This window comes from Sphaeramia orbicularis, chromosome 15 (genome assembly GCF_902148855.1).
Source record: "Sphaeramia orbicularis chromosome 15, fSphaOr1.1, whole genome shotgun sequence".
NCBI classification, from domain to species: domain Eukaryota; kingdom Metazoa; phylum Chordata; class Actinopteri; order Kurtiformes; family Apogonidae; genus Sphaeramia; species Sphaeramia orbicularis.
Genome location: NC_043971.1, coordinates 14,846,607 through 14,871,440, shown reverse-complemented (window position 1 = coordinate 14,871,440; position 24,834 = coordinate 14,846,607). Strand labels below are relative to the sequence as shown.

Sequence of the window (24,834 nt, the reverse complement as noted above, 5' to 3'; positions counted from 1 at the left end):
AGGAACAGGCAGAAAATAGTTGAAATTGTAATTAATTTTCTTTAGACATTTCAGGTTGTTCATATTTGTTCAGGTTATTCACATTTTATTGTTACAGGATAGTTTGTAAATGTAAATATTTCCATGATTTAAAGTTATTTTTTGCACTAAAACAAAGGAAAAAAAATTGAAGTTTGTGTTATTTATAGGTATCATGTAAGATTATTTTTCTCACATCAAAGCAAGAAGAAAATACGGAGTCATTCTTTTGTGTAGGTTATTCTGCTGTTATTATTTTACTGTAGATCATATTGGCCTGTATGTGGAACCTGAATTAAAATGAATTCCACAGCCTTGACTGTGGAATTTTTGCACTTTGTAAATTCATCCCATGGGCAGGATTGGAACCTTCGGCGGGCTGCATTTGGCCCCTGGGCCGCATGTTTAAGACCCCTGATTTATAGGGATGTCCCGATCCAATCTAAAGATTGGTATCGGCTGGCAATCTGGCATTTTGGATTTTTTTTTTTTTTTTTTTCCAATTATGATCTCAAGTAAAATAATAGTATAATAACCTATAAATAATGACTCCAAATTTAAATCAAAATTTCATTGTAAAAAGTCAGTATCGGATCAGTATTGGCAAAACTAATCCTAAAAAAAAAAAAAAAAAAAAAAATGGATAGGAAGCAAAAAAATCCAGATCAGGACATCACTACTTATTTAATGTAAAAAAGCCAAAACTTGTACTTTTGTGGGTCTTAGGAGGATATGGTGCTAATAAAATCATGTGTATTAGTATATTTTTTCAGTGACGAGTTAAATTTAGCTGCTTATACTGAGTTATGTGTCGTGACAGGTCTGCATCCCTGTTTTACAAATAGTTTCTTCATGAGGCAGTTTAGATATGTAGGTCCTTAAAAAGCCTAAACAAGCCTTAAATATAATCTAAAAACTACTTAAAAATTAACTTCATTGGGTTAATTGTACTTGTGTGAAGCTGTTAACCTTTAACCGACAAGCAGCATAACAATGAAACAGACAGCTTTTTGAAATCGTTATCAAAATTGAATATTTTTTTAAAAAATGAATAAAATCTGGTGATAAAAGGGTTAACTTCAGTCTTACGTGTTTTTGGCTAAAACTGCTGTAGATCACGCTGTAACAAAACTCAGCAGCTCGGTCAGAATTTAAAGCAAACGTGGTGTCTCTTGTCTAAAAATATCTAATTCTAGGAGTAAAATGTTCTAACTGTTCACAGCAGATTTACAGCTCGGCTGACGTTTGTTGAAGTAATACTTTAACGTATAATAATGCCATAGGATGTACGTAATCATCATTAACTAGTTGCTTATTAACACATATTATACTGGCTCTATCTATCTATCACAATATTTCACTTCACGATACTGTATCAATATTAAAAAGTACTGTATCAATATTTTTAGGTATTTATTAAAATGCAGACATGGCGGAGGTTCATTTTTGTTTTCTCAGCTTTTATTTTTATATTCACATGGGTATTTTCTTCTGTCGTTTGTATACGACAAAAGTACCATTGTGATATTGCAGGTCATAAATTTTATTTTTTGAAATTGATAACGCTATTTTGTTAAATAATAAATAATCCGAAAAGCACTTTTTACTGTCTGAAAGAGGCAAATGTTTTTTTGTTTTTTTTTTATGAATGCACAAAAATAATGTTCTGATGTTGGATGATTCAGGGACTGAACACTATGTATTATTTCCGCAAAAGACTCTGAACATTTAAGCAGGATCTAAAACTGTAATATCTGTAAAACTTTGTGTTATTTTTTTTTTGTACTGGTAAAGCCGCGTGTTAAAACTTTATTTATCCAAATGCTGCACTCTAAGTTTTTCCGGAAAATAATCTTTAAAAAAAAAAAAAAAAAAAAGAAGCAAAACAAAAACTATTGCTATGTTAACAGTATCGTGATATATTGTATCGTGATCCTAGTATTGTGATTTGTATTGTATTGGCAGATTCTGGCCAATACACAAACCAACGAATAAGCAACTAGTTAACAGTGAACGTGTCCCTGCAGAACAAACTGACCTCTGCTTCTATTTCAGCCCATTACTGTGAAAATGGCGCCACAGAAGTCCTGAACCTGGGCTTCAGGAACCTGCATGACGACACATGACACTCGTCCTTACCCATAATGCACCTCGGTCAGCTCCGAATCAGACTTCAAGAAAAACCACAGAAAGTACAGCGAGGAGAACGCAGACCCCCGCACAGATGAACCAGTTCAACAGTCCAGTCCTGTGTGTGGGACCGGCGTTCTGTCCACTAGACCCCTCCCACTCACTGAGTCCATCTGCGTGTCCACACCACAGCTGTCCGTTCCACTGTGGGTCCTGCGTGTGGACCGCTCTGCGCTGTAGCAGCCTCTCGTCATCCCGTCTTTCCCAGTAGTCTTTGAGTGTGTGCGTGTCCATGTAACCGTTCACTGTTGGTGTGTGTGTTGTCCTTTGTGGGCGGGGCTGCCGTTTCACTTCCTGTCTGGGTATGAGGTCGTTGGTTTCCCTCACAGTGCGTTTGGGTTTCTGTTAAAGAGGGCGATTCAAGTGTTGGCTGAGTGTCTTCAGTATCTTCTTCTACTTTGACTAAATAAACTGATCTTTACTAGTGTTTTGGGGACCTTTTTTTTGATATAAATATTCATGTCAAGTTAAAAACAGCAGGTTTCATACATGCCGCTGCATGTGTCTGTTTTAGCGTCTCGGTCTCACCGCCTGGTTCTCCGGGGCTCTGGGGCCAATTGGAGGGCCTCTGAGGTAACATGCAGGGATGGGCTTGGGTCTGGCTTCCTGCTCTTCTTCATCCTCATCTTCCTCCTCGTCATCATCATCGTACGTAGGTGTGGGCTTTGTGGTGGATCTCCCTCCAGCAGGTGATGCTCTGCCTTTCCTCTGTGGGCAAAAAAATTAAACAGAAAAGTAGTGATTACAGACTGAGACTACAAAATTGCCTCCTGGATCATCATAGTACTCTGATTCTGATTCTGTATCAGTATTTACAGTGTTCCCGCAGGGTCTTAAAAAAAGTAGTAAAAGTCTTGAATTTACAAATCTGCATACACTACCTTAAAGTCTTTAAACGGTATTAAATCTGAGATGGTAGGTCTGAAGTTATGTTGCCATAAACTTGATGTATTGTGTTTAAACGTGTCTGGGAAATGTCCAAGCTGCAGAGGAATTAACGTTGGTTTACTCACTTCCACCCGTTCCAACCCAACGATTTGTACTGAAATTAGGAACCAACTATTGCCAAATATGTTTTCCTAAATTCTAGAGGTCATAAATTTTTGCCAGTATGGCCATGAAATAGGCATTAAATTCTGTTTTAAGTAGTCTTGAATTTCAATGGTAGAAACCTGAAGGGACCCTGCATTTAGTTTATGAAATCTGTTTTATTCTAACTACAATGGAAAATTCATAGATGTCACCAGAGACACAGCTACCCAGAACGTCAGCCAATGAGAGCGCAGTGTCACAGAACACCAGTCAATGACAGCGCAGCGTCACAGAACGTCAGCCAATAACAGTGCAGCTACCTATAATGTCAGCCAATGAGAGCGCAGCGTCACAGAACACCAGCCACTGACAGCGCGGCGTCACAGAATGTGAGCCAATGACAGTGCAGAATACCTATAACCTCAGCCAATGAGAGCACAGCATCGCAGAACGCCAGCCAATGAGAGCGCAGTGTTGCAGAACCTCAGCCAATGACAGCGCAGTGTCACAGAACGCCAGCCAATGATGGCGCAGCATCGCAGAACGCCAGCCAATGAGAGCGCACTGTTGCAGAACGCCACCTAATGACAGCGCAGCGTCGCAGAACGCCAGCCAATGACAGCACAGCGTTGCAGAACCTAAGCCAATGACAGTGCAGCGTCGCAGAACGCCAGCCAATGAGAGCGCACTGTTGCAGAACGCCAGCCAATGACAGCGCAGCGTCACAGAATGCCAGCCAATGAGAGCGCAGCGTCGGAAAATCTCAGCCAATGAGAGCGCAGCGTCGCAGAACGCCAGCCAGTGAGAGCGCAGCATCACAGAACGCCAGCCAATGAGAGTGCAGCGTTGGAAAACCTCAGCCAATGAGAGCGCAGCGTCACAGAACGCCAGTCAATGAGAGCGCACTGTCACAGAGCATAAGCCAACGAGAGCGCAGCATCACAGAATGTCAGCCAATTGTCCCATAGAATAACATCTATGCTGGGGGATAAATTGAGTTAATCGTGGTTTTACTTTCTGAAAACTGATAAAAATCCCTTCATTGTAAAACTGTTCATTCAGAGCAGCGCCCTCTGGTGGACTGACTGCTAAATGCTCATCCTAATGGAAGGGATGCATTAGAAGAATAAATGCAGTGACTCTTTCCAACACATACATCTGTTTTCATAAGTATGTAGAACATAAATGAGCTGTATGGGGGAGACCTGGTGAATCTGCAGACAGTCACAGCTCATTTTCAGATCTTATGTTCAAATACTGAGTGTGTATCTGTATTGTATAAAAAAAAAAAAAAAAAAACCACTTCACATTTTTTGTCACATTCTATTAAGGCACTTCTGTTTCTCACCTGATTGTGTTGTTGTGGCTGTGGTTTGGTTATGGGAGGTCCTCTTATGTAGCGGGCCGGCACTGGTTTTGGCTTCTTCTCCTCTTCGTCATCTTCATCATCATCAGCCTCCTTCGCCTCAGCTTTGCCTCGTCCTCTGCCTCGTCCTGTTTTCTGTTCAGGCGCAGTTGATAATTTGTCACCGCTTGATCTAAACATCCAGACTTTTTACTTTATTTTATGACACTTGTTCCGTCGTGTCATAACCATTAGCCGTAAAAATCACAGTACATTCCTCCGGCGGACTTGGCGAATGACTCACTGAACATGCCCATTAAATGGCCTTTATCTGCGCTGACATTTACTCTCCTCACTAAACCGCCTGTAAATGGCCACTTCTGTTTAACTAGGGATCAAACTGGCCAGCACTTTAGCATGGAAATTAAATGACACAAGGAGACGAGAGGAGATCAGGAGCATAATTGGAGACGCCCTGCGCTGTGTAAAGTGTGTGTCATCAACTTCTTCAAATTGGGCCATTGAGAGGGCGCCTGCCGGGCCCCGGGGGTCAAGAAGTGATTCTGGTGAATTTGAGGAAAATCAGCCGTTCTCCTCCAGCTGTGGACCTCCCACCTCTAGGTGACATGCTCAGTAGGGAGGGGGAGGCGGGGGGTCACTATGAGGTTAACCCTCCCCTTCACTCTCCCTCCCAGGTTAAGAGACTGAGTAGACGAATCTGGAACCTTTGTGACCGACGCTCAAGTTGTTGGATGTTCACTGGAAGTCGGCATGTTTTACATGAGAAGTTTGGAAAAACCGGATTCAAACATTCAGCCTAAAAACAAAACATTAACAACCCAGTGTGTAGGATTTAGGAGGATCTAATTCACAGGTGTCAAACATGCGGCCCGGGGGCCAAATCTGGCCCGCCAAACGATCCATTCCGGCCCTCGGGATGAAAGTGCAAAAATGAACCTGAACAGTCAAGGTTGTCCACATCATTTTAGTTCAGGTTCCACATACAGACCACTGTGATCTGCAAGTGGAAAAAAATCAGATTACACTGTGAAAATATTTACATTTACAAAACTATTCTTTCACAATAAAATGCAAATAAATACATAAATAGAAACAAAGATGAACAACGCAAAATGTGCAATTTTAACAATATTCTGCCTGTTACTAAATGTTTTGTGCATTTATGGATCCACTGTGATCTGTAGTTGTGTTAATAATAAGAGATGGAATATTGTACAACTTGTTCAAATTTTAGTTCCAAACTCCAAAATTTTAACAATATTCTGCCTGTTACCAAATGTTTATGGGACACTGTGTGTAATGTACATGTATGAATAATAAGTCGAGGCATAATATTGTTAAAATCGCACTAATTTTGTATTTTCATAATTTAATTGGGGTTTTTTTTGTACTAAAACAAAAAGAAAAACTTGGATTTGTCATTATTTCTAGTTTATTAAGTCATTATTTTACTGGTTTGGCCTGTTTGAGATCAAATTGGGCTAAATATGGCCCCTGAACCAAAATGAGTTTGACACCCCTGATCTAATTGCAGAAATGGAAGCTAATAGTCATAATTGTTTTCCTTATTGTATAAACACACAAAAATAAGAATGACTGTGTTTTCGCTGTTTCAGAATGAGCTAATATATAAACTATATGGACAAAAGTATTGGGACACATCATGTCTACGGCTGTAAGATGTCCTGTTCATGCTGATTTGAGATAGAAACATCAATATTTCCTTAAAATTCAATGGGAGATTTTTCATCCTAAGTGAAATGTGAAGGAAGTAGATGGTTAGATGTGGTAGAAAATTATTTACAGTCAAACCACAAAGAGGACTTTAGAAATTTAGAGGTAGAACATTTAAAATCAGTCATTCAATTTCAAACCTGTTCATACAATCAATCACACAACAGCTCTTCCCCATTTTTTTTTTTTTTTTCTCCATTAAATATTGTTCTTCAGTTTAAACAGTATTGAAGCCAATGCTGCTACTGTACTCCCTCTTTCTGCCACTCAGTGGGCGTAACTGCGGTGACTTCCACTAACGGTGACATCACGTGCATACCCTCTATAGGTATGCACCTCAAACAAGAACTGATACATACTTAAAAGGGCTGTTACGTTCAGTTTTCAGTGAAAAACTATTACATCAAAACCAAGATAGTTCATTGACAGTGGAGACTGTCTGTGTAAAACAGCCTTCATTCAGAATAATCAATGAGAAACAAAGAAACATCCAAATCTGTTAAAAAAAAATACATTTAATGTCCAATCAGGAACCTCCTCCACCAGCAGCTCCTCTTTTCCCTCTAGAACTGATGTATCCAACACTCTGTCTCACTTGTCTATAAACTTTACCACTCTGGAACAGTCTCAGGTTTTCCAATAATAATGTAAAATAAACTTGTACCTCAATGATAAAATCTACAAATGTGGTTATTTCACTTTTTAGCGTCCATTTAAACTTTAAACGTATATTTCAGTTTGGAACCCTCATGTCATCAGTGATTGGCTCCTGACTCACCTTGGCCCTGGCGGGAGGCTCCTGGGTCTTGGTGGTCGACGGTCCTGCAGGGTCCCCGGGCCCAGATAGGTCCAGTTTGCCGGTACCGCGGCAGGACAGGAGGCCTTTGAGGAGCTGGTAGTCCGGTTTGTCTTTGTAACCCAGAGACTTCACGTACTGGAGAAATGAAACCACCTCTTCTGAGGATAGAACAAAGGGACTTTCAGGTACAAATGTACATTTTCTGAATTTAAAAACAAAACAAAACATCTAAACCCTCAGATGCACAAGTGGGTCAAAAATGGCCTGGTGAGGCGGTTTTCTTGGAATATCTTTGTAGCGAAAAGTTGTTCTTTCACATTCCAGGTAATCCTCAGAAACATGTTACTGACATCATACCATTTAAATGTTTAACTTCTTAAACAGATGTTGTGTAACTGTCGTTTTTGTACTAACCCAACCTTTCCTATGTGGGTCAAACTGACTCACATTCATTTTCAATGGAATTTCATCTGAACCTTTGATTCATTCAACATTCATGCAATCTACAGCACAGGTGTCAAACATGCGGCCCGGGGGCCAAATCTGGCCCGCCAAAGGTTCCATTCCAGCCCGCAGGATGAAAGTGCAAAAATGAACCTGAACAGTCCAGGTTGTCCAAATCATTTTGGTTCAGGTTCCACATACAGACCAATGTGATCTCCAGTAAAAATAACAACACAATAACCCATAAATAATGACAATGACAAGTTTTCTTTGTGAAAAATTATGTGGAAAAAAATAAGTGAAAAAAAAAAAAATTACACTTTGAAAATATTTACATTTACAAAACTATTCTTTCACAATAAAATACAAATAAATACATCAATAAAAAAGATGAACAACCCAAAATGTGCAATTTTAACAATATTCTGCCTGTTACTAAATGTTTGGTGCATTTATGGATCCACTGTGATCTGTAGTTGTGTTAATAATAACAGATGTAATACTGTAGAACTTGTTCAAAGTTTAGTTCCAAACTCCAAAATTTTAACAATATTCTGCCTGTTACCAAATGTTTATGGAACAATGTGTGTAATGTACATGTATGAATAATAAGTCGAGGCATAATATTGTTAAATTTGCACAAATTTTTCAAATGAAATTTCTGTTTTTTCAGGTTATTCACTTTTTTTTTGTAAAATGTAAATATTTTCATCATAATTTAATTTGGGGTTTTTTTGTACTAAAACAAAAAGAAAAAACTTGGAGTTGTCAGGATTTATAGGTTATTAAATCATTATTTTACTGGTCTGGCCTGCTTGAGATCAAATTGGGCTAAATATGGCCCCTGAACCAAAATGAGTTTGAGACCCCTGACCTACAGTAAAACTAAAGGACTCAGTCATAAAATGGACGTTGACATTGATCTATTGCCATTATATATTTCATCGTTGTCAGGCAGAAACCTCGTAAGTCCATTTTTGGTCTTTTTTTTTTTTTTGTCATAAAATGATTCTACTGGCCAGTCAGTTTTAGAAAAAGATTCAACCAATAAAAAGTGCTGAAAACAGCTTTGTACCTACATCTATCAACTCCATTCATTTATTTAGAATATACATTGTTTTCTCAGTTTCCTGAAAAATAACTGTTTTGGACTTAAGAAGTTTCCGCCTGACAGCAATGATATACATTGCTTTTCAAATTTTCTAAATATCAAACAAAAAAAAAAAAAAAAAGGGAAAAAAAAAAAATGAATAGATAAAAAAGAATGAAAAAAAAAAAAATCAAACATGACATTCTTCTTGTGTCTTGAGCACCAAAATATAATACAAAGGATTATTTTTTACATGACAAAATGACAAAAGTGGCATAAAAACACATTGATTTTAACTCATAGAAGAGTCTAGGGTCCAGACGCTCGTGCATCGAAGGGTTAACTTCCTGGTTGTATGTGTTTATTAGTTAATTCTGTTACTTTTATCATCACTAACTATTCTTATTCTACTTTATTCTTATACACCATGAGCCTTAACATTGGGAGAAACGAAGCTGATTCCATTGCGTTATTTGGTTTTGTTAAGTGTAAAAACCCTTCCGTGGTTCTGGCTTCAGCCGTGCTGCGTTGGTCCTGACATCATTTGTGTGAGTAGGATGAACCTGAAGGTGTCGCGGTGCAGATAATACACTGCCTGGTAATGTATCTCTGCTCACACAGTAGATTAGGCATGTGCGCGGCTATGGATATGCATTGTGTGTGACATCCACAGTCATCGAGGCTGCTTCACACACCGGCCGGACGACGTGTATGACACACACCGCTGCGGAACTTGTATCTCGCTCTCACACGCGCGGCGTTAGTTGATGCATTCCCCGGCTCTTATCTGTGGCGGGCAGCCGGGCCCCGTCGGCGCCGGAGCTGCCGGGCTCGACCATACATCACACACCGAGCCCTCACACAGGTGTGACCTCTCCTTATAAAGAGGAGAGATAAAACACGGCCAACTTTGAAAGGCATGTCAATGGGACAGCTGTTTAATTGGTAGAAAGTTCTTGTGGATCCTCAGGTAACAGAGGCAGAGATGAAGTGGATTACTCATATCTGAGACCACGACCGGGGGAAGAACTTCAGCACTTTTATGGAAATGTTTTGATACTATCGAGTAGAGCTGGGAAATGTATTGAAAGACTTTGATTAATCAAGGTTTTGCTGTCTGAAAATCATGAAGAAAAATGTACCAGGGGACGTTTCTACCTGAATAAAAATCCAGATTAGGACTGTTTTCTTCTCCTAATACAGTCGCCGAAAAAATTATTAGACCAGGGGTGTCAAAGTCATTTCAGTTCAGGGGCCACATTCAGCTACATTTGATCTGAAGTGGGCCAAACTGGTAAAATAATAACATAATAATATAGAAATAATGTCAACTCCAAACTTTTCTCTCTGTTTAAGAGGGAAAGAAGTAAATTTACATTATGAAAAGGTTTACATCTACAAACTATCCTTTCAAAAGATGTGAATAACATGAACAAATTGAAAAAATAAGTGTAATTTTAACAATATTCTGCCTCAGTTTATCATTTACACATGTATATTATAACTTACAAATACACAAAACATTTAACAGGCAGAATATTGTTCAAATTATAGTTGTTTCTCTTAAAAAATTTCAGGTTGTTCATATTTGTCCAGGTTATTCACATTTTTTGTGAAATTATACTTTGTTTTAGTGTAAATACATGAAAATATGTACATTTACAAAGAGAAAAATTTGGAGTTGTCATTATTTATATGTTATTATGAGAGTATTTTACTGGTCCTGCCCACTGGAGATTGAATTAGTCTGAATGTGGAACCTGAACTAAAAGGATTGTTAACATTTTAGTGTAATTTTTGCATTTCACAAATTCATCCCAAGGGCCAGACTGGACCCTTTGGAGGGCTGGATTTGGCCCCTGGGCCGCATGTTTGACACCGGTGTATTAGACCATCAAAAGTCATCAAAAACAATGGTTATGGTATCAAGTACTAACTCCTGTGTGTATCATGTGACTAAAACAGACAGAAAAGAAAACATGGAATGCCTAAAAGCACTGTTTTTGTCAGTACAATGCCACAGCTATTGATGTAAGAACTTAAGTGATTCTGGTTATTATCAAGAAAACATGGAAAATGGTTACAAATCAGCTCTTAAATTAAACTCTTATGAGCTGTTTTTGTTGTCGTCATTATATTTGTCCAAACAAATGTAATGCCAAAAAGGCACACTTGGTGCTTAGTAAGGGCCTTGCTGGACGGGATAACGGAGGGTTAAATGTAGGATTGTTTTCAGGGAGTAAAAAGCCAAATATACTGAAAACACCTAAAGATGTACAGGGGTTGGACAAAATAATGGAAACACCTTCACCTCAAGATGATAATGCCCCAATCCATACAGCTAGAATTGTTAAAGAATGGCATGAGGAACATTCTAATGAAGTTGAGCATCTCGTATGGCCGGCACAGTCCCCAGACCTCAACATTATTGAGCATTTATGGTCAGTTTTAGAGATTCAAGTAAGACGTCGATTTCCACCGCCATCGTCTCTAAAAGAGTTGGAGGGTATTCTAACTGAAGAATGGCTTAAAATTCCTTTGGAAACAATTCACAAGTTGTATGAATCAATACCTCGGAGAATTGAGGCTGTAATTGCCGCAAAAGGCGGACCTACACCATATTAAATTATATTTTGTTGATTTTTTTAAGGTGTTTCCATTATTTTGTCCAACCCCTGTATTCCTTGATAAGCCTTTTAACACTGTTTCAGCTTAAGTGTCAGTATTTTGACCGTATTTTTTATGACATTAAGTCTCATCTGAAACTACAGCAGGAGGATGACCTGGAGTGACCTCGAGGTTCCCCTTGTACCATCAAACCTGTGATTATTCAACGTACAGTGAATGTAACTGTTCACTTCATTCAGTGTGTTTCTGTGTCGTGTTGCTAAACCTTCAAGACTCGAGAATTTAAAGCTCAAACTGTCAGGGGTCATAAGCATCAAGTGGACGAAGCATCATCAACTTTTGTGTTGTTTTGTCTTTGAAAATAACCACAACTGAGTAACACTGAAATGTTAAATGACAACAAGTATTTTCATTAACTAGTGCTATAATCATACAGGTATATGATCCACTAAAACAACAGATTATCCAGACAGGTTCTTCCCCTTTTACTCATATCGTACAGCCTTATTTTGTTTTAATCTTAAATTGTAGTCTTGTCTTACCTGTTCCAACTCTGCTGGTCGACATTTGCAGAACTGAGTCCGGCAGATTCTCCATCAATCTGAAAGAGAAAAAAAAAAAAGAGCAAAAAACAGAGTATTTACATGTTTTTTTTAGAAGATGCTGTATGTGGCAGTCATAGTAGCTTTCACATATACAGTTCTGTGCAGAAATCTTAGGCCATATTTATTAGTCCTGTACCGGTACACAAAATTTTGGGTTTGGTATGTTTTTGGTTTTGAAAGCCACAGTTCGTTTTTTTTTTTTTTCTTTCAGTTCGGTACGGGAATAAAGAAAACCCCTCAAAATATCTTTAATGCATTTATTATGAATTTTTGAACATTTTTTCCCCAATTTCTGGGGACAATAGAATATAGAAAAACAGGAATAATATAATTCTGCTGCTATAAATCAAATAGAAAATAAAATAAATGATTATTACTAAATGTATTTTAAACATTAGTATTGCACTTTTCCCTGACAGGTAGTTTTGAACAAGCAACAAAAATAAAATCACAGTTCTGTCAGTTCACATTCTGCATAAAAATTTATCTGTTGTTTTTACAGTTGTATTGACCATAATATCTAAGTTTCTTTATTAAAACACACACGAAAAAAAAAAAAAAAACTACATGGCTTCTACAGGAAACATTCAGTATTTAGTGTGATCTCTAAATACTGAACATGCTGAATGAAACCTGGTGTAAAATTCACTGTTACTCATAAAGTTGGAATTATTTTCTTCCTCCTTTTATCAGTCAATCAAATTTTATTTATAAAGCAACAAATCATGAGAAAATTTATCTCATGACACTTTACATATAGAGCTGGTCGAAACCAGACACTTAAGCCAATTTACAGAATTCTCCAGGAGCAAACATTTGGTGACAGTTGCGAGGAAAAACGTTCTTTTAACAGCAGAAACCTGGAGCAGACCCTGACTCCTGGAGGAAGGACATCTGACATGACCAGTTGGGGTGAATGAATGAATGATAACGAATGAGACTGACTTTACATGACATATGATTTAAAGTCAATTAAAAACAAACACAATGGTTGTTCAAGTACTTTGTCAAATAGAAGCAGAAGACAGGATTGTTTTCCTGCTCCTTTTCACTCAAAATGTCTTTTTTTTTTGCACACATGTAAAAACAGATGCTCTTTTTCTGTCTTATCTTATAAATGAAATAAAATACCTAAACTAAATGTTGTTATATTAGCTTTAAAGGTGTATTGATTTGACAACATCACCAGATGCAGCAAGTAACAGGCAAAAAACCCCATCCCTACAAAGTGAATTAATATAGAAAACGAACATAACAAAGCAGGTCTGTTAAAAATGAAATGAGACTCACTCTAAAGACAGGCGGACTTAGATCGTTTACCTGGCTTTGGCCTCCTGGACCTGAGTTGGATTATTGAGAACATTGTCCCAGGGAAGAGAACCACATAACCAGTGGAGAAGACAGAACCCCAAAATCTGGAGGTCGCCACGTCTGGATGGAGCTGCAAAGATAAGGACAAAAATAAGACCAATGGCCCTGTATGTCAACGGTATGTTCTATCAAGAATCAATAACGTGGAATTTGTGAGGTTGTCAGGTTCTGCTGCTGTGTTAGTCGAGTCCTGTGGTGTTCGTGCAGGGGATCAGTCTCCCAGTAGAAGTGGGTGGTACTTTCACTGGAGGAGAACTCCACTAAATAAAAAAAATATGTAAAGTACATAGCTTCTGCAGGAAGAATTAAGTGTGATTTCTCTTCTTGTGTTAAAAAGTCACCTAAATAATAAGAAACAGTGAATAATATAAAATAGAAATGTTCTCAAAATGTTAGTAAAGCTTGGGGTGGGGGGCAAATTTGATAAAATACTGAAATAAGGTCAGAAGTGAGAATTTTATATATGAATTTAATGATTGTGTTTTATATTTCAGCATTAATACTCATTTTTTATTTTGTATTCAGTACATGATGACTTATTTCATGTATCCCCCCCCCCCCCCCCCCCAAAAAAAAATAAAAAAAAACTTCCAAATACTCCCTAGGCTTCTTCCAAGTACCCCCATTTGAGAAAGACTGATCTGTACTATAAAACAAGTCTGATGTATTTCATATTAAAGGTTTCAGAGCACAAACAGTAGTAAGTAGACCTACTTTTATGATACCAAAAACTAAAAAATATGACACATTTCAGAGTCTTATTACTGTAAAGGCCTTTTTCAGGTAACAACAAATGACAGGAAACAAGTTGCAGCTTTGACACAGTAAACAAATTGAGAGTGGATGTAGACATTTCCTCCACACCCTGACTTGTGTTATTTTATTTTTTTAATTTAACCTTTATTTAACCAGAAAGTCCCTTGAGATGAAATCTCTTTTTCGAGGGAGACCTGACCAAGAGGCACATCAGTACAATACAAATGAACTGACAGAGTATAAAACGACATACAATTAAGACAACATAAAGCGGCTAAAAACATAAGAGCCAAAAACCAGTTTAAGAATAGCAGTTACACACTTCTGTTAGACAGTTTGACAGAAGAGATTTGAATTCACCCAAGGTAATGAAATTCTGAAGCTGGATAGTTGCAACACCTGTCTGTATAAAAGCAGCACGAGACTGCATCACTACTCCATCTGAAGTAATATTTTAATAATTCTGCACAACAGGAAGTAGAAGATTGTATCATCATGGTAAAATAAAAGGGAGTTGAAGTGTAGGTCTTCCTTTGAGAGTAAACTGAGGCGTGGGAAACCTTTTAAAGTCTTAAATATCATCAGTGTTGACTTTAAATTACTATTAGTTTTTTTGTTGCTACTTGGAAGAGTTTTCCTTCAATAAAACTGATGGTTTTTTGGGTTTTTTCGTACACTTAGTTTTTATTAGTTATTTATCATTTTGTCATACACAACATAACAAAAAACAATCGGCAACAGATAATAGTCACAATCTAATAGTAATGACAGTAGGGGTGTTAGAAAATATCGTGATATTTCATTTCACAATACTGTATCAATATTAAAAAGTACTGTATCGATATTTTTAGGTATTTATTCAAATGCAGATATAGTGGAGGTTCATTTTTGGTTTTTTGGTTTTCTTTATTGTTTATATTTTATTTATCATTATTTAACACTGTTGTATTAAATAATGGTTATTTGAAGCACTTTTTACTGTCTGAGAGGCAGATGGTAGTTCCTTTAGAAATGAGGAGAATTAGAAAAATGTTGTGATATAGCATTAGATCCTGTTCTGATCAAATCAAAATGTGTTTAGTATTTGTGCAGATTTCTGGCGTAATTCAATCCTTCCAGGAAATAATCTTTTTTTAAAAATTGCCTTTTTAACAGTATCATGATATATTGTTTCATGATCCTAGTATTGTGATTTGTATCGTATCGCCAGATTCTTGCCAATACACAGCCTTGAATGACAGTTCAGGTTACAGTTATGAAATAGCAATCAAGTCGCCCAGTTAATTAAATTTTTAGATCAGTAGTTTATATAGTATTCACAGGACTATGAGACAAACCACACGTTAATTGTATTTAAAGAAACCATTTGCCCTATCTTATGATGTGAAGTTCAGCTTGCAGCCTCAGCATAAATGTGAATCTCTCCATTTTGTGAATTTCATCAACAATTTTCATCCACCCCTCCAGCACTGGTGGATCAAGTTGAAGCCATTTACCAGTGATCGTTTTTTTTTTTTTTTTTTTTTTGCTGCAGCATCAAAGATTTTTAGAAGGTATTTATCATTTATTGTCAAATCATCAGGAAGATCTAACAAAAATGGTAAAGTGGGTTGGTGTAATTTAAAACCCAGAATCTGTTCTATTTTCATTCCAACATCTTTCTAAAAAGTTGTAATTTTCATACAGGACCAAAAAATGTGGGTGTGGTTTGCCTCTGTGTTAAAACTGATGTTTTTATACATGAGTCACTGTTCTAAGGCTTTGCAATTAATTCCAGTGGAGCTGCGACTCTTTTACAATTTATAATAAATGAACACAAACACAATTAAAAGTGTTAAACAGCTCTACTAAAACCGACTTTGAATCATAACTAAAAGCACAAACGTACGACATGAAAGCTCCCATGTACGGTACTTTTCTGACTTCTTTCAGACTTCAATTCTTGACCACAAGTCAGGAGTGTGTTTGTGCTTTATTGCGTGCATGTGATTGCGAAGGTCTACATTAATGTGTGAGGTCCATCAATACTTGTCGACCGAGTCCATTTGAAGGGGTCGAGCCCGGGGAGTTTTAGCAGCTCAATACTGTAACGGCCGCCACACATCTCAGGAGAAATTACCTATCGACTGGCCCCATCAGAGGGGAGAAATCTCCTCCCTGAGCCGCGGACGGCATTGATCTTCGCCAGCCAACGGGCGGGTCTAAAGAGGAAGCGTGGTCACCGGCGCACAGGATACGATTACAACAGTCGACCGGGCAGTAATCTGATTACAACAGACAGAATTTACACTTGGTGAAATATATCCGCTACCGCTTTTTTTTTTTTTTTTTTTTTTTTGCTGGAAGTGAAGATGTAGAGAAATGGAGGGAACTTTAAAAGACAGCAAACAACAACAAAAGTGGAAAAGAAATCACTGCTTGGAAATAAACGCTGGGTGTTGTGTCTGAGCGGAGAAAAGTGGGGTTAGTCGGGAACTCTACACCATTTGGGCCCAGCGGGGAGGCAAAACGATCAATGAGGATGATGCGAACTAGGGCGGTTTATAGAGCTGTTAGCTGATGTCCTTACATGCTCCAGTCAGGTCGTGGCTTAAGCGTCATTTATATTCTTGAAAGTAGAAAAGTGACAAAAGTATGTTGAGTTAAAGGTAGATTAGGAGATGTTTTCCTGGAGCCTTTTTTACCATATTGCTTAAAATCCCCTTCACACCCCGATTGCAACCAATTAATTAAATGCTCTAAGACACAGGTGTCAAACATGTGGCCCGGGGGCCAAATCCGGCCCACCAAAGGGTCCAGTCCGGCCCTTGAGATGAATTTGTGAAATGCAAAAATTACACTAAGATATTAACAATCCTCTTAGTTCAGGTTCCACATTCAGACCAATTCAATCTCAAGTGGGTCAAATCGATAAAATACTATCATAATAATATATAAATAATGACAACTCCAAATGTTTCTCTTTGTAAATGTAAATATTTTCATGTATTTACACTAAAACAAAGAATAATTTTGCAAAAAAATGTGAATAACCTTAACAAATATGAAACTGAAATGTCTTAAGAAAAGTAAGTACAATTTTAACAACATTCTGCCTGCTATTAAATGTTTTGTGTATTTGTAGATCCACTGTGACCTATAAGTTATAATATACATGTGTAAATGATAAACTGAGGTAGAATATTATTAAAATTACACTTTTTTTTTTTTTCAGTTTGTTCATGTTATTCACATTATTTTAAAGGATAGTTTGTAGATGTAAACCTTTTCATAATGTACATTAACTTTTTTCACTCTAAAACACAGAGAAAAGTTTGGAGTTAACATTATTAATATATTATTATGTTATTTTACTGGTTTGGCCCACTGCAGATCTAATGTAGCTGAATGTGGCCCCTGAACTAAAATGAGTTTGACACCCCTGCTCTAAGACAAAAATAAAAACTTTTTGTCACCTGTGGAACGGACAGGACTGAAAAACCACCGTCCAATCATTTTAACTGGGAACAAACAGGAGTCCAATGAATGAAGGATAGAGATAAAAGTCCAGAAGTCTGGTGTACTGGACTCACAGACAGGTCTGCACAAAGGTCAGCTTTTAAGACCGTGGGACTCATTCATGTACACGTACTTGGTGTCACACAAAGTAGAATTATATAAGATGATAAATGTATGGATTATGAAACCTCAAATGTCCATGGAAAATTTGCGGAGGTCGCACGTTCACAATGCTCGCGCCCATCGCCTGGGCACCTCATCGCCCAAAGGATGATGTGCAGTGAAGACACTGACCCAGCGCAGCACAGACCAGACCTTTAAATACAGGGTCTACTGATGAAACAGGAGCCGTGGCAGGTAGATGTGTCTGATTACTGAGGGAGGGGTCCACGAACACGGCGAAGTGGACCGGACCTCCGCTTCCACCCACGCATCAGGTGAGAGGAGGAGAGCGTCAGAGCTCAGGCAGGGGGAAGTGGGTGGGGCTTTGGAGGGAGGCAGCTTGTTCATGTTCAAACTTTTGCTAAGTGCTGTGAGAAATGCCACATCGGTAGGTATAGCTTTAATGATCGGAGTTTTAGTGCGCTTGTAAATGGGCTCACTGTCAATTTATCCTGGAAAGTTAAGCTTGATCACTTTCTCTTGGTATATTCTGGTGTGTTTGTTTTCCAAATACTCTTGGCATAAACAGTGGGGAAGTAGTACCAACTTATATAATGGGTCTCTGTTCATGAGAACAAACACAGAATTATCCCAGTATCACCTCTTTCATCACGTTTTAAGCTAATCCGGTGCAGATAACACAGCTCGTACACCGTATACACCAGCTCCTAACACCAAACTAATTGTCTGTTGTTCATCTTAACAAGTCAGAGTATCAGTGTTAGGTGTGTTTGCCCTTGTGGATGTAAAGTATGCATCAAGTCAGCCTTAAACTGTGCCTTCCTATTGTTGTAAATAATTACACGGCGCTTCATTGCTGCTGGGGACCCGTTGAAGGAGAATAAAGATGAAAAATACATGTGATACTGACAGTAGAAAAAGGGTTGCAACTCCCAGAGCACTATAATAGATTAACAATTAAAAAGATCAACAGCTACATTAAGCGTCGCTGCCCTCTGTGCGTGCTGTGGGCATGATATCACAGCTCATAATAGTTTGTGCGTCTGCTTTTCTCTGGTGTTTTGCCTTTATGTGACGAATGGAGCAGGACAATGAAGGCAGATACGCATTTACAACACACTCACACACTAAAGGAGAGACTAAACCCCCACAATGCTGTGTTATAAACATCTACAAATTACAGCAGAGTTTTCCTATGGATGGCAGATGACGTGCACAGCCTCGCCAAAAAAAACCAAGTGGTGCCGGGCACAACAAACCCCGCCCCTCGCGCATATTGTAGCTTATTTTGGCATCGATCCAGCTGATGTCATCATGTCTACGCGTGTGTTGTCAGCAAATCAACTGCCTCTCTATATGTGCCAAGTTTGAAGTAAACGGAAACAAAATTGATGTTTTTATAGACATTTGAAATTTCGCCCATTATAAGTAAATGGGAGAAGAAAAAACATTTTAAAAATTCATAAAAAATTTGAACTTTGAACTGCTTTTCCCAAAATGTACTGACATCTATTCTGGGTCGCTGGGAATCTATAAACCCAATTTGTTATGAATTGAAGCAATAGTTTTGCTGCTAGAGCAGGGGTGTCAAACTCATTTTAATTCAGGGGCCACATTCAGCCCAATTCGATCTCAAGCGTGCCAAACCAATAAAATAATAGCATAAAAACCTATAAATAATGACAACTCCGAATTTTTCAGGGCAAAAAATAACTTAAATAACTTAAATTCCGAAAATTTTTACATTTTACAAACTATCCAAAACAAAAAGATGTGAATAATCTAAAAAAAAAAAAAAAAAAAAAAAAAAAAAGGAGAAATTTCTGAAGAAAAATAAGCACAATTTTATCAATATTATGCCTCATCTTATGATTTATTTAATGGCTTTACATGTGCATTACAGATCAGCTCTACCAAGGCACAAAATATTTGTTAAAATTGCACTTTTTTTTCTTTAGATATTTCAGGTTGTTCATATTTGTTCCGTTTATTCACATTTTATTGTTAAAGGATATCAGAATTTAATGTTCTTAGCAATAAATCAAAGAGAAAAAATCGGTGTTGCCATTACTTATAGGAATATTGTCATTATTTTTTTCACATTAAAGAAGAAAATTTGACGTAATTATTTATAGGTTATTATGCTATTATTTTCGAGTTTGATGCTCTTGACTGTTAATGTCTTCAGGGTCATTTTTGTACTTTGCAAATTCATCCTGCGGGCCGGATTGGAACCTTTAGCGGGCCGGTTTTGGCCCCCGGGCCGCATGTTTGACACCTGTGTGCGAGAGTGTTAAAAAAGTGGTGCCAGGCACAACAAACCCCACCCCTCACACATATTGTAGCTTATTTTGACATCGATCCAGCTGATGTCATTAAGATATTTATTTATTTATTTATTATTAAAGTTAAAGCTTTTAAAGTTAAATCCATATGGGAACTTTTTGGCCAGGCTATGTATATGAAGACAGATTTTTTCCAACGCTTCCCAAACTGACCACAGACCTGCCTGATTATAAAAAAATGATAAACTCAAAGTATAAAATAGCCTACGATTTTTACCTCTTCATAAGAAGAAAAAGATTTATGTGCGGTGCCTGAATGCAGCATTAAATGCTCTGTAACAGGCACCCTGAGTTATGAGGTGGGATTGTCCCTGCTATTGTTAAGGCAAAAACTCGCTGAGAGACAATATCACGGACTGTCTAGAACTCCTTGGCGTGTGCATTAAGTTGAGCTGTACAGTCTGAACGGAGCTCCCACTACTCATTTACTACATTTACTGACAGTTTTCCTGCTGAGTTGAATGACTGATGGGTCCAGTCTTTGATTAGAAGACGTTACATTATTATCAGCAGCAATCATATTTCATCCCAGACTATATACCGCTGCTAATCATGCGTGTTATGATCCCTCATCTCTGCTCATGTTTATGCCATTTCCACATTTCGTCTACAGTTGTCCTCAAGTTTACATACCCTGACAGAATGCACATGGGACGGTCTTGGATGTTCCAACATGACAATGGCCCAAAACTCAAGGCCAAGTCGACCTGTCACTGGTTACAGCAGAAAAAAGTGAAGGTGAAGGAGTGGCCATCTCAGTCTCCTGACAGGAATATCATTGGGGAGGTCTCAAACATGCAGTTCATGCAAGAAAACCAAAATCTTACAGAAAATGAAGGTGTTTTGCCAAGAAGAAAGGGTAGCTTTACCATCAAGATTTGTCTACTTGATTTTTGTTTGTTTGTTTTGATGATGCTTATGTCATCATCATGTCGGCTAAAATTTATTTAGGGGGTCAAATGAGTGGCCATTTTTGTCAAAAAAAAAAAAAAGTTTTAAGAAATGCATAGAACTGTGTTGAAATAATGCCAATACATTTGTGCACAGACTACTGATATTATTTGACAGTAGAAGCTATATTTTCAGAAATATTGGATTTTGAATAGCATGTGTATGTGAAAACTTTTGCTGGTGGACGGACATGACATTACCCATGATGATCTGGTCAGTACCAGTACTTTATTAGGAATAAACTTATATACTTACTATTTCTAATTATCCTCTCATTCATAAATGTTAGTATTGTGGATGTAAAACAATAACAGCTTTTAAGAAAAATACAAAATGTGGCAGTGGACGGATGTGACATGGTTGTTACAGATCCCATCATACTGATGCTCGGCAGCCATGTCACCGTTTCCACAAATGATCCCTGTGCAAAAACTAGTATCATAATTATTTATTATATAGTTTATCATCATACTAAAGAGTAAATAACAATATAGAATTATTTCTTTATAAAAATAATTATTAGAAAACTGTTGATTTAAAAAGTGACATGTGACATTCTTAATGTACGTATTGGTGTAACATAAGCAGGATGGATCAGCACCATACTCCATATTGCAACCTGTAAAAATAAAACGTGATATGTAGGATAGAATCTTGTAAGAAAAATTGGGGAATCTAAAAGAATAGAATATTTGTTTTTCAGGTAAATTCAGTTAAAATATAACTGTGACATGAAAATCTAGCATTAAATGTGATGAAATTGGACATTTTTGACCTGAAAACATAGTTCATATGACCATCAACATGTTGCGACAGAACTGAAATCCTGTAAATTTGCATAACTTGCATTTACCAACACAGAGTTCCTTTGAGGATTCACTTATATTGATTTCTTATGCACAAAGACATAAATAAGACCTCTAAGCAAATTTTAGCCAATGCGTATTTTTAAATTTTTAAATTTATAGCGAATGAGTGATGTATTATTGTTGGCTGTTTTATGTTTTGTTTCTGTCACCTGCCTAGGGACTGTAAATAAAAAGTTATTTTTGCTAATTCTGGCATATTTACATGGGTGTATTTTTTATACAGCAATGTTCATAAATGTGCATGGTCCCTATTAAATAAACCAATAAATAAATAAAGTGCCTCATCCACACCTACCACAAAACACTTCAAGCTGTCATTGATGTTAAAGGGGCTAATACAGAGCATTAAGAACTAGGGGATGTACACTTTTGATGAGGGTCATTTTGATAGTTTCTGTTGTCAGTATGATTTAAAAAGGCATTTGTTTGATAATAAATGGCTTCACCCAACCACTAGCCACGAGAGAAATTAAAGTTTGTGTATTATCATTCACATTCTAATAAAAATGGCCAAAGAATCACAAATTTTACGAGGGTATGTAAACTTATGAGCACAACTGTATGCATATTTACATATTTGTTGAATTTGCATTTGAGCCAGAACTCTGAGGTATATTGCCCTCTAGTCTTTAAATATCTGAGGAGAGCTTGGACACGGACACACACACAGAAAACACATGAATACAGCACACCCACACACACTGCACACACACATCATCTTGGTGCTGTAGACAGGGAGGTGAGGTGGCGATGGTGTTGTTGTTAATTATCTCCTATTGTTATTCACATTCCCTAAAGCGCGCTGCAGTGTCACACTCTTAACCCTTCTGCTTCAGTCTTGTCGTTTCGTCTTCTGTCCGCCGGACGCCCACCGAATGGCGGTAATTACACCGTTTAGCTTCGGGTTCAAAGGCCTGCCACTCAAGAGTTGTGTTCGCCGTACCTTCACCATGGCAACCTGTCAACATCTTTGCCAGGAAGGGTGTTAACTTATCGGGTCAGGAAAGGGCAGATAAGGGTCTCATCTTTGGTCATAATCTCCACTGCACTAGAAAGAACTCGACCGCTTGTCTGTTTTTGTATTAAACATGAACGTTTCAATGTTTTCTTCCAACAGTATGAGGGCTGTCCACTACGTTGTGTCTGTGTTTTGAAGGACTGCACACAGTGATTTAGGCACAGATCTGTGTTTCTAACTATAATAATTACTTAAAAGGACATTTACTATTGTGTTCTTTCAGGTAAAAAAGCAACAATATCACAGTTCTTATTGCTCTACTCCCTCCCTTACAAACATATGACAAATTATCTGACAGTATAGAAATGAATACTAGTTTTTGCAGCTGTTTAATGATAATGGCAATGCAAATAGTTCCTGTGAAGCTGTAACAGATAAATATGAACTCAGTCACATTTACAACTAAAATTGCTGCAAATCTCTGAAAATGTGTCTTAAAGCTTTCCATTGATTCTAATTAAGAGATGTGATGCGAAGTTTGAGGTATGTTCTCCAAAAATATAACATCATACAGTCACGGAAAAAAAACTATTAGACCACCCCTTGTTTTCTGAAATTTCTTGTTCATTTTAATGCCTGGTACAACTAAAGGTACATTTGTTTGGACAAATATAATATTAACAACAAAGATATCTCCTAAGAGTTTAATTTCAGAGCTGATATCTAACTATTTTCCATGGTGTTCTTGAAAATAACCAAAATCACCTCAGTTCTTACATCAATATCTATGGCACTGTACTGACAAAAACAGGGCTTTTAGGCATTCCATGTTTTCTTTTCTGTCTGTTTTAGTCACATGATACACACAGGAGTTAGGACTTGATTGCATAACCATTGTTTTTGATGACTTTCGATGGTCTAATAATTTTTTCTGCCACTGTATGTAGTATACTGGGGAGACTTCTCAGGCTCAACAACTTCAACCTTTAACAGTTTTTAACAACAGCAAAGAGTTTTTTCAGTAAATGAAGAAAAGGGTTGTTGAATTTTTTGGAAATTTAACAAAGTCGTGGAAAAAGTTTTCGGACACCCTTAAAATTTCATCTGAAATATTACCATGACATATTTGCTGGAAAAATGTTTTTTGTGTTTCAAAAGGTGTGGCTGCATCGGACAGACTCGAAAAAATGTGATTTTTTTTTTTTTTTTTTTTTTATTGTTAACAAGAAAAAATAACAAAGTTAAATTCTTGACAGTTCCAACATGTCATGCCCTGGATGTGTTTCATTATCTTCTGACCTTGACAGAACAGTGCACATGAAAAAGGAGGAATGTGAGTTTGGAGAATGGAACAATAATTAAGAGTGATTTTTAGTGCAATATATCACAAATGCATGGGGTGTCCAAAAACTTTTTTCCACTGCTGTAACTTAATGCAAAGATCCATGTTTGAAGCTAAACCAGGGTGCTTGCTCTTAATCCAAATAAAAATTCCAGACTTTTTCCAAACTGCTGTTTTTTTCCCCCCAGACCTTGACTTCATGTACTTTTATACTTGCGTGCTTACTTTTTTGGTGCAGATTGTGCCGGTTATGTGTAGTAGAAAAGATCCTTTTAATGAATGAATGAATGTATAATTCCAATAAATTATGTTTTACTGACAGAAATTTTTTCAAAACATGAAAATCACAAAAGTGCATGGATATCATACAAACAAGTTTCACTAGAATCATTCCAGTACCGACCAGTTAGTGAAATCATATCAAGTTTTTTTAATACTTTTCTTCACGTATTTCTTATCTTATAAGATTATGTGCCTTTGAGCGTACTCTAAAATTCAACTATGATAGAACCATTTTTCCATACTTTATTAAGACTTTCACAGAAAATTACTCATTTTTCAGGATCTGGGAAACAGCATTTCAAAATTCCATACTTCTTAGGATTTTCAAGACCTGCGCAAGCACCCCGTTAAGAGTATTTTAATGCAATATATCATAAATGCATGGGGTGTCCAAAAACCCTTTTCCACCACTGTAACTTAATGCAAAGATCCA

General features: G+C 37.3%; 2 protein-coding genes across 3 annotated transcripts in view; one reads left to right on the top strand and one right to left on the bottom strand.

The window, feature by feature from the left end:
* Positions 1–2,205, top strand: part of fancl (FA complementation group L) — a 52,971-nt gene extending 50,766 nt beyond the window's left edge. The window contains exon 14 of the mRNA XM_030156596.1: positions 2,074–2,205. Within this exon, the coding sequence (XP_030012456.1) occupies positions 2,074–2,109 (36 nt within the window). The 3' untranslated portion in view covers positions 2,110–2,205. The remainder of the gene's footprint in view (positions 1–2,073) is intronic.
* The window catches only part of LOC115434558 (serine/threonine-protein kinase VRK1-like), a 37,175-nt gene continuing 14,495 nt past the window's right edge, over positions 2,155–24,834 (bottom strand). For both annotated transcript variants that reach the window (XM_030156594.1, XM_030156593.1), the window contains exons 9-14: positions 13,227–13,347; positions 11,844–11,902; positions 7,119–7,297; positions 4,589–4,741; positions 2,737–2,916; positions 2,155–2,550 (exon numbers count right to left, since the gene is read on the bottom strand). In XM_030156594.1, the coding sequence (XP_030012454.1) occupies positions 2,185–2,550; positions 2,737–2,916; positions 4,589–4,741; positions 7,119–7,297; positions 11,844–11,902; positions 13,227–13,347 (1,058 nt within the window). In that variant the 3' untranslated portion in view covers positions 2,155–2,184. The remainder of the gene's footprint in view (positions 2,551–2,736; positions 2,917–4,588; positions 4,742–7,118; positions 7,298–11,843; positions 11,903–13,226; positions 13,348–24,834) is intronic.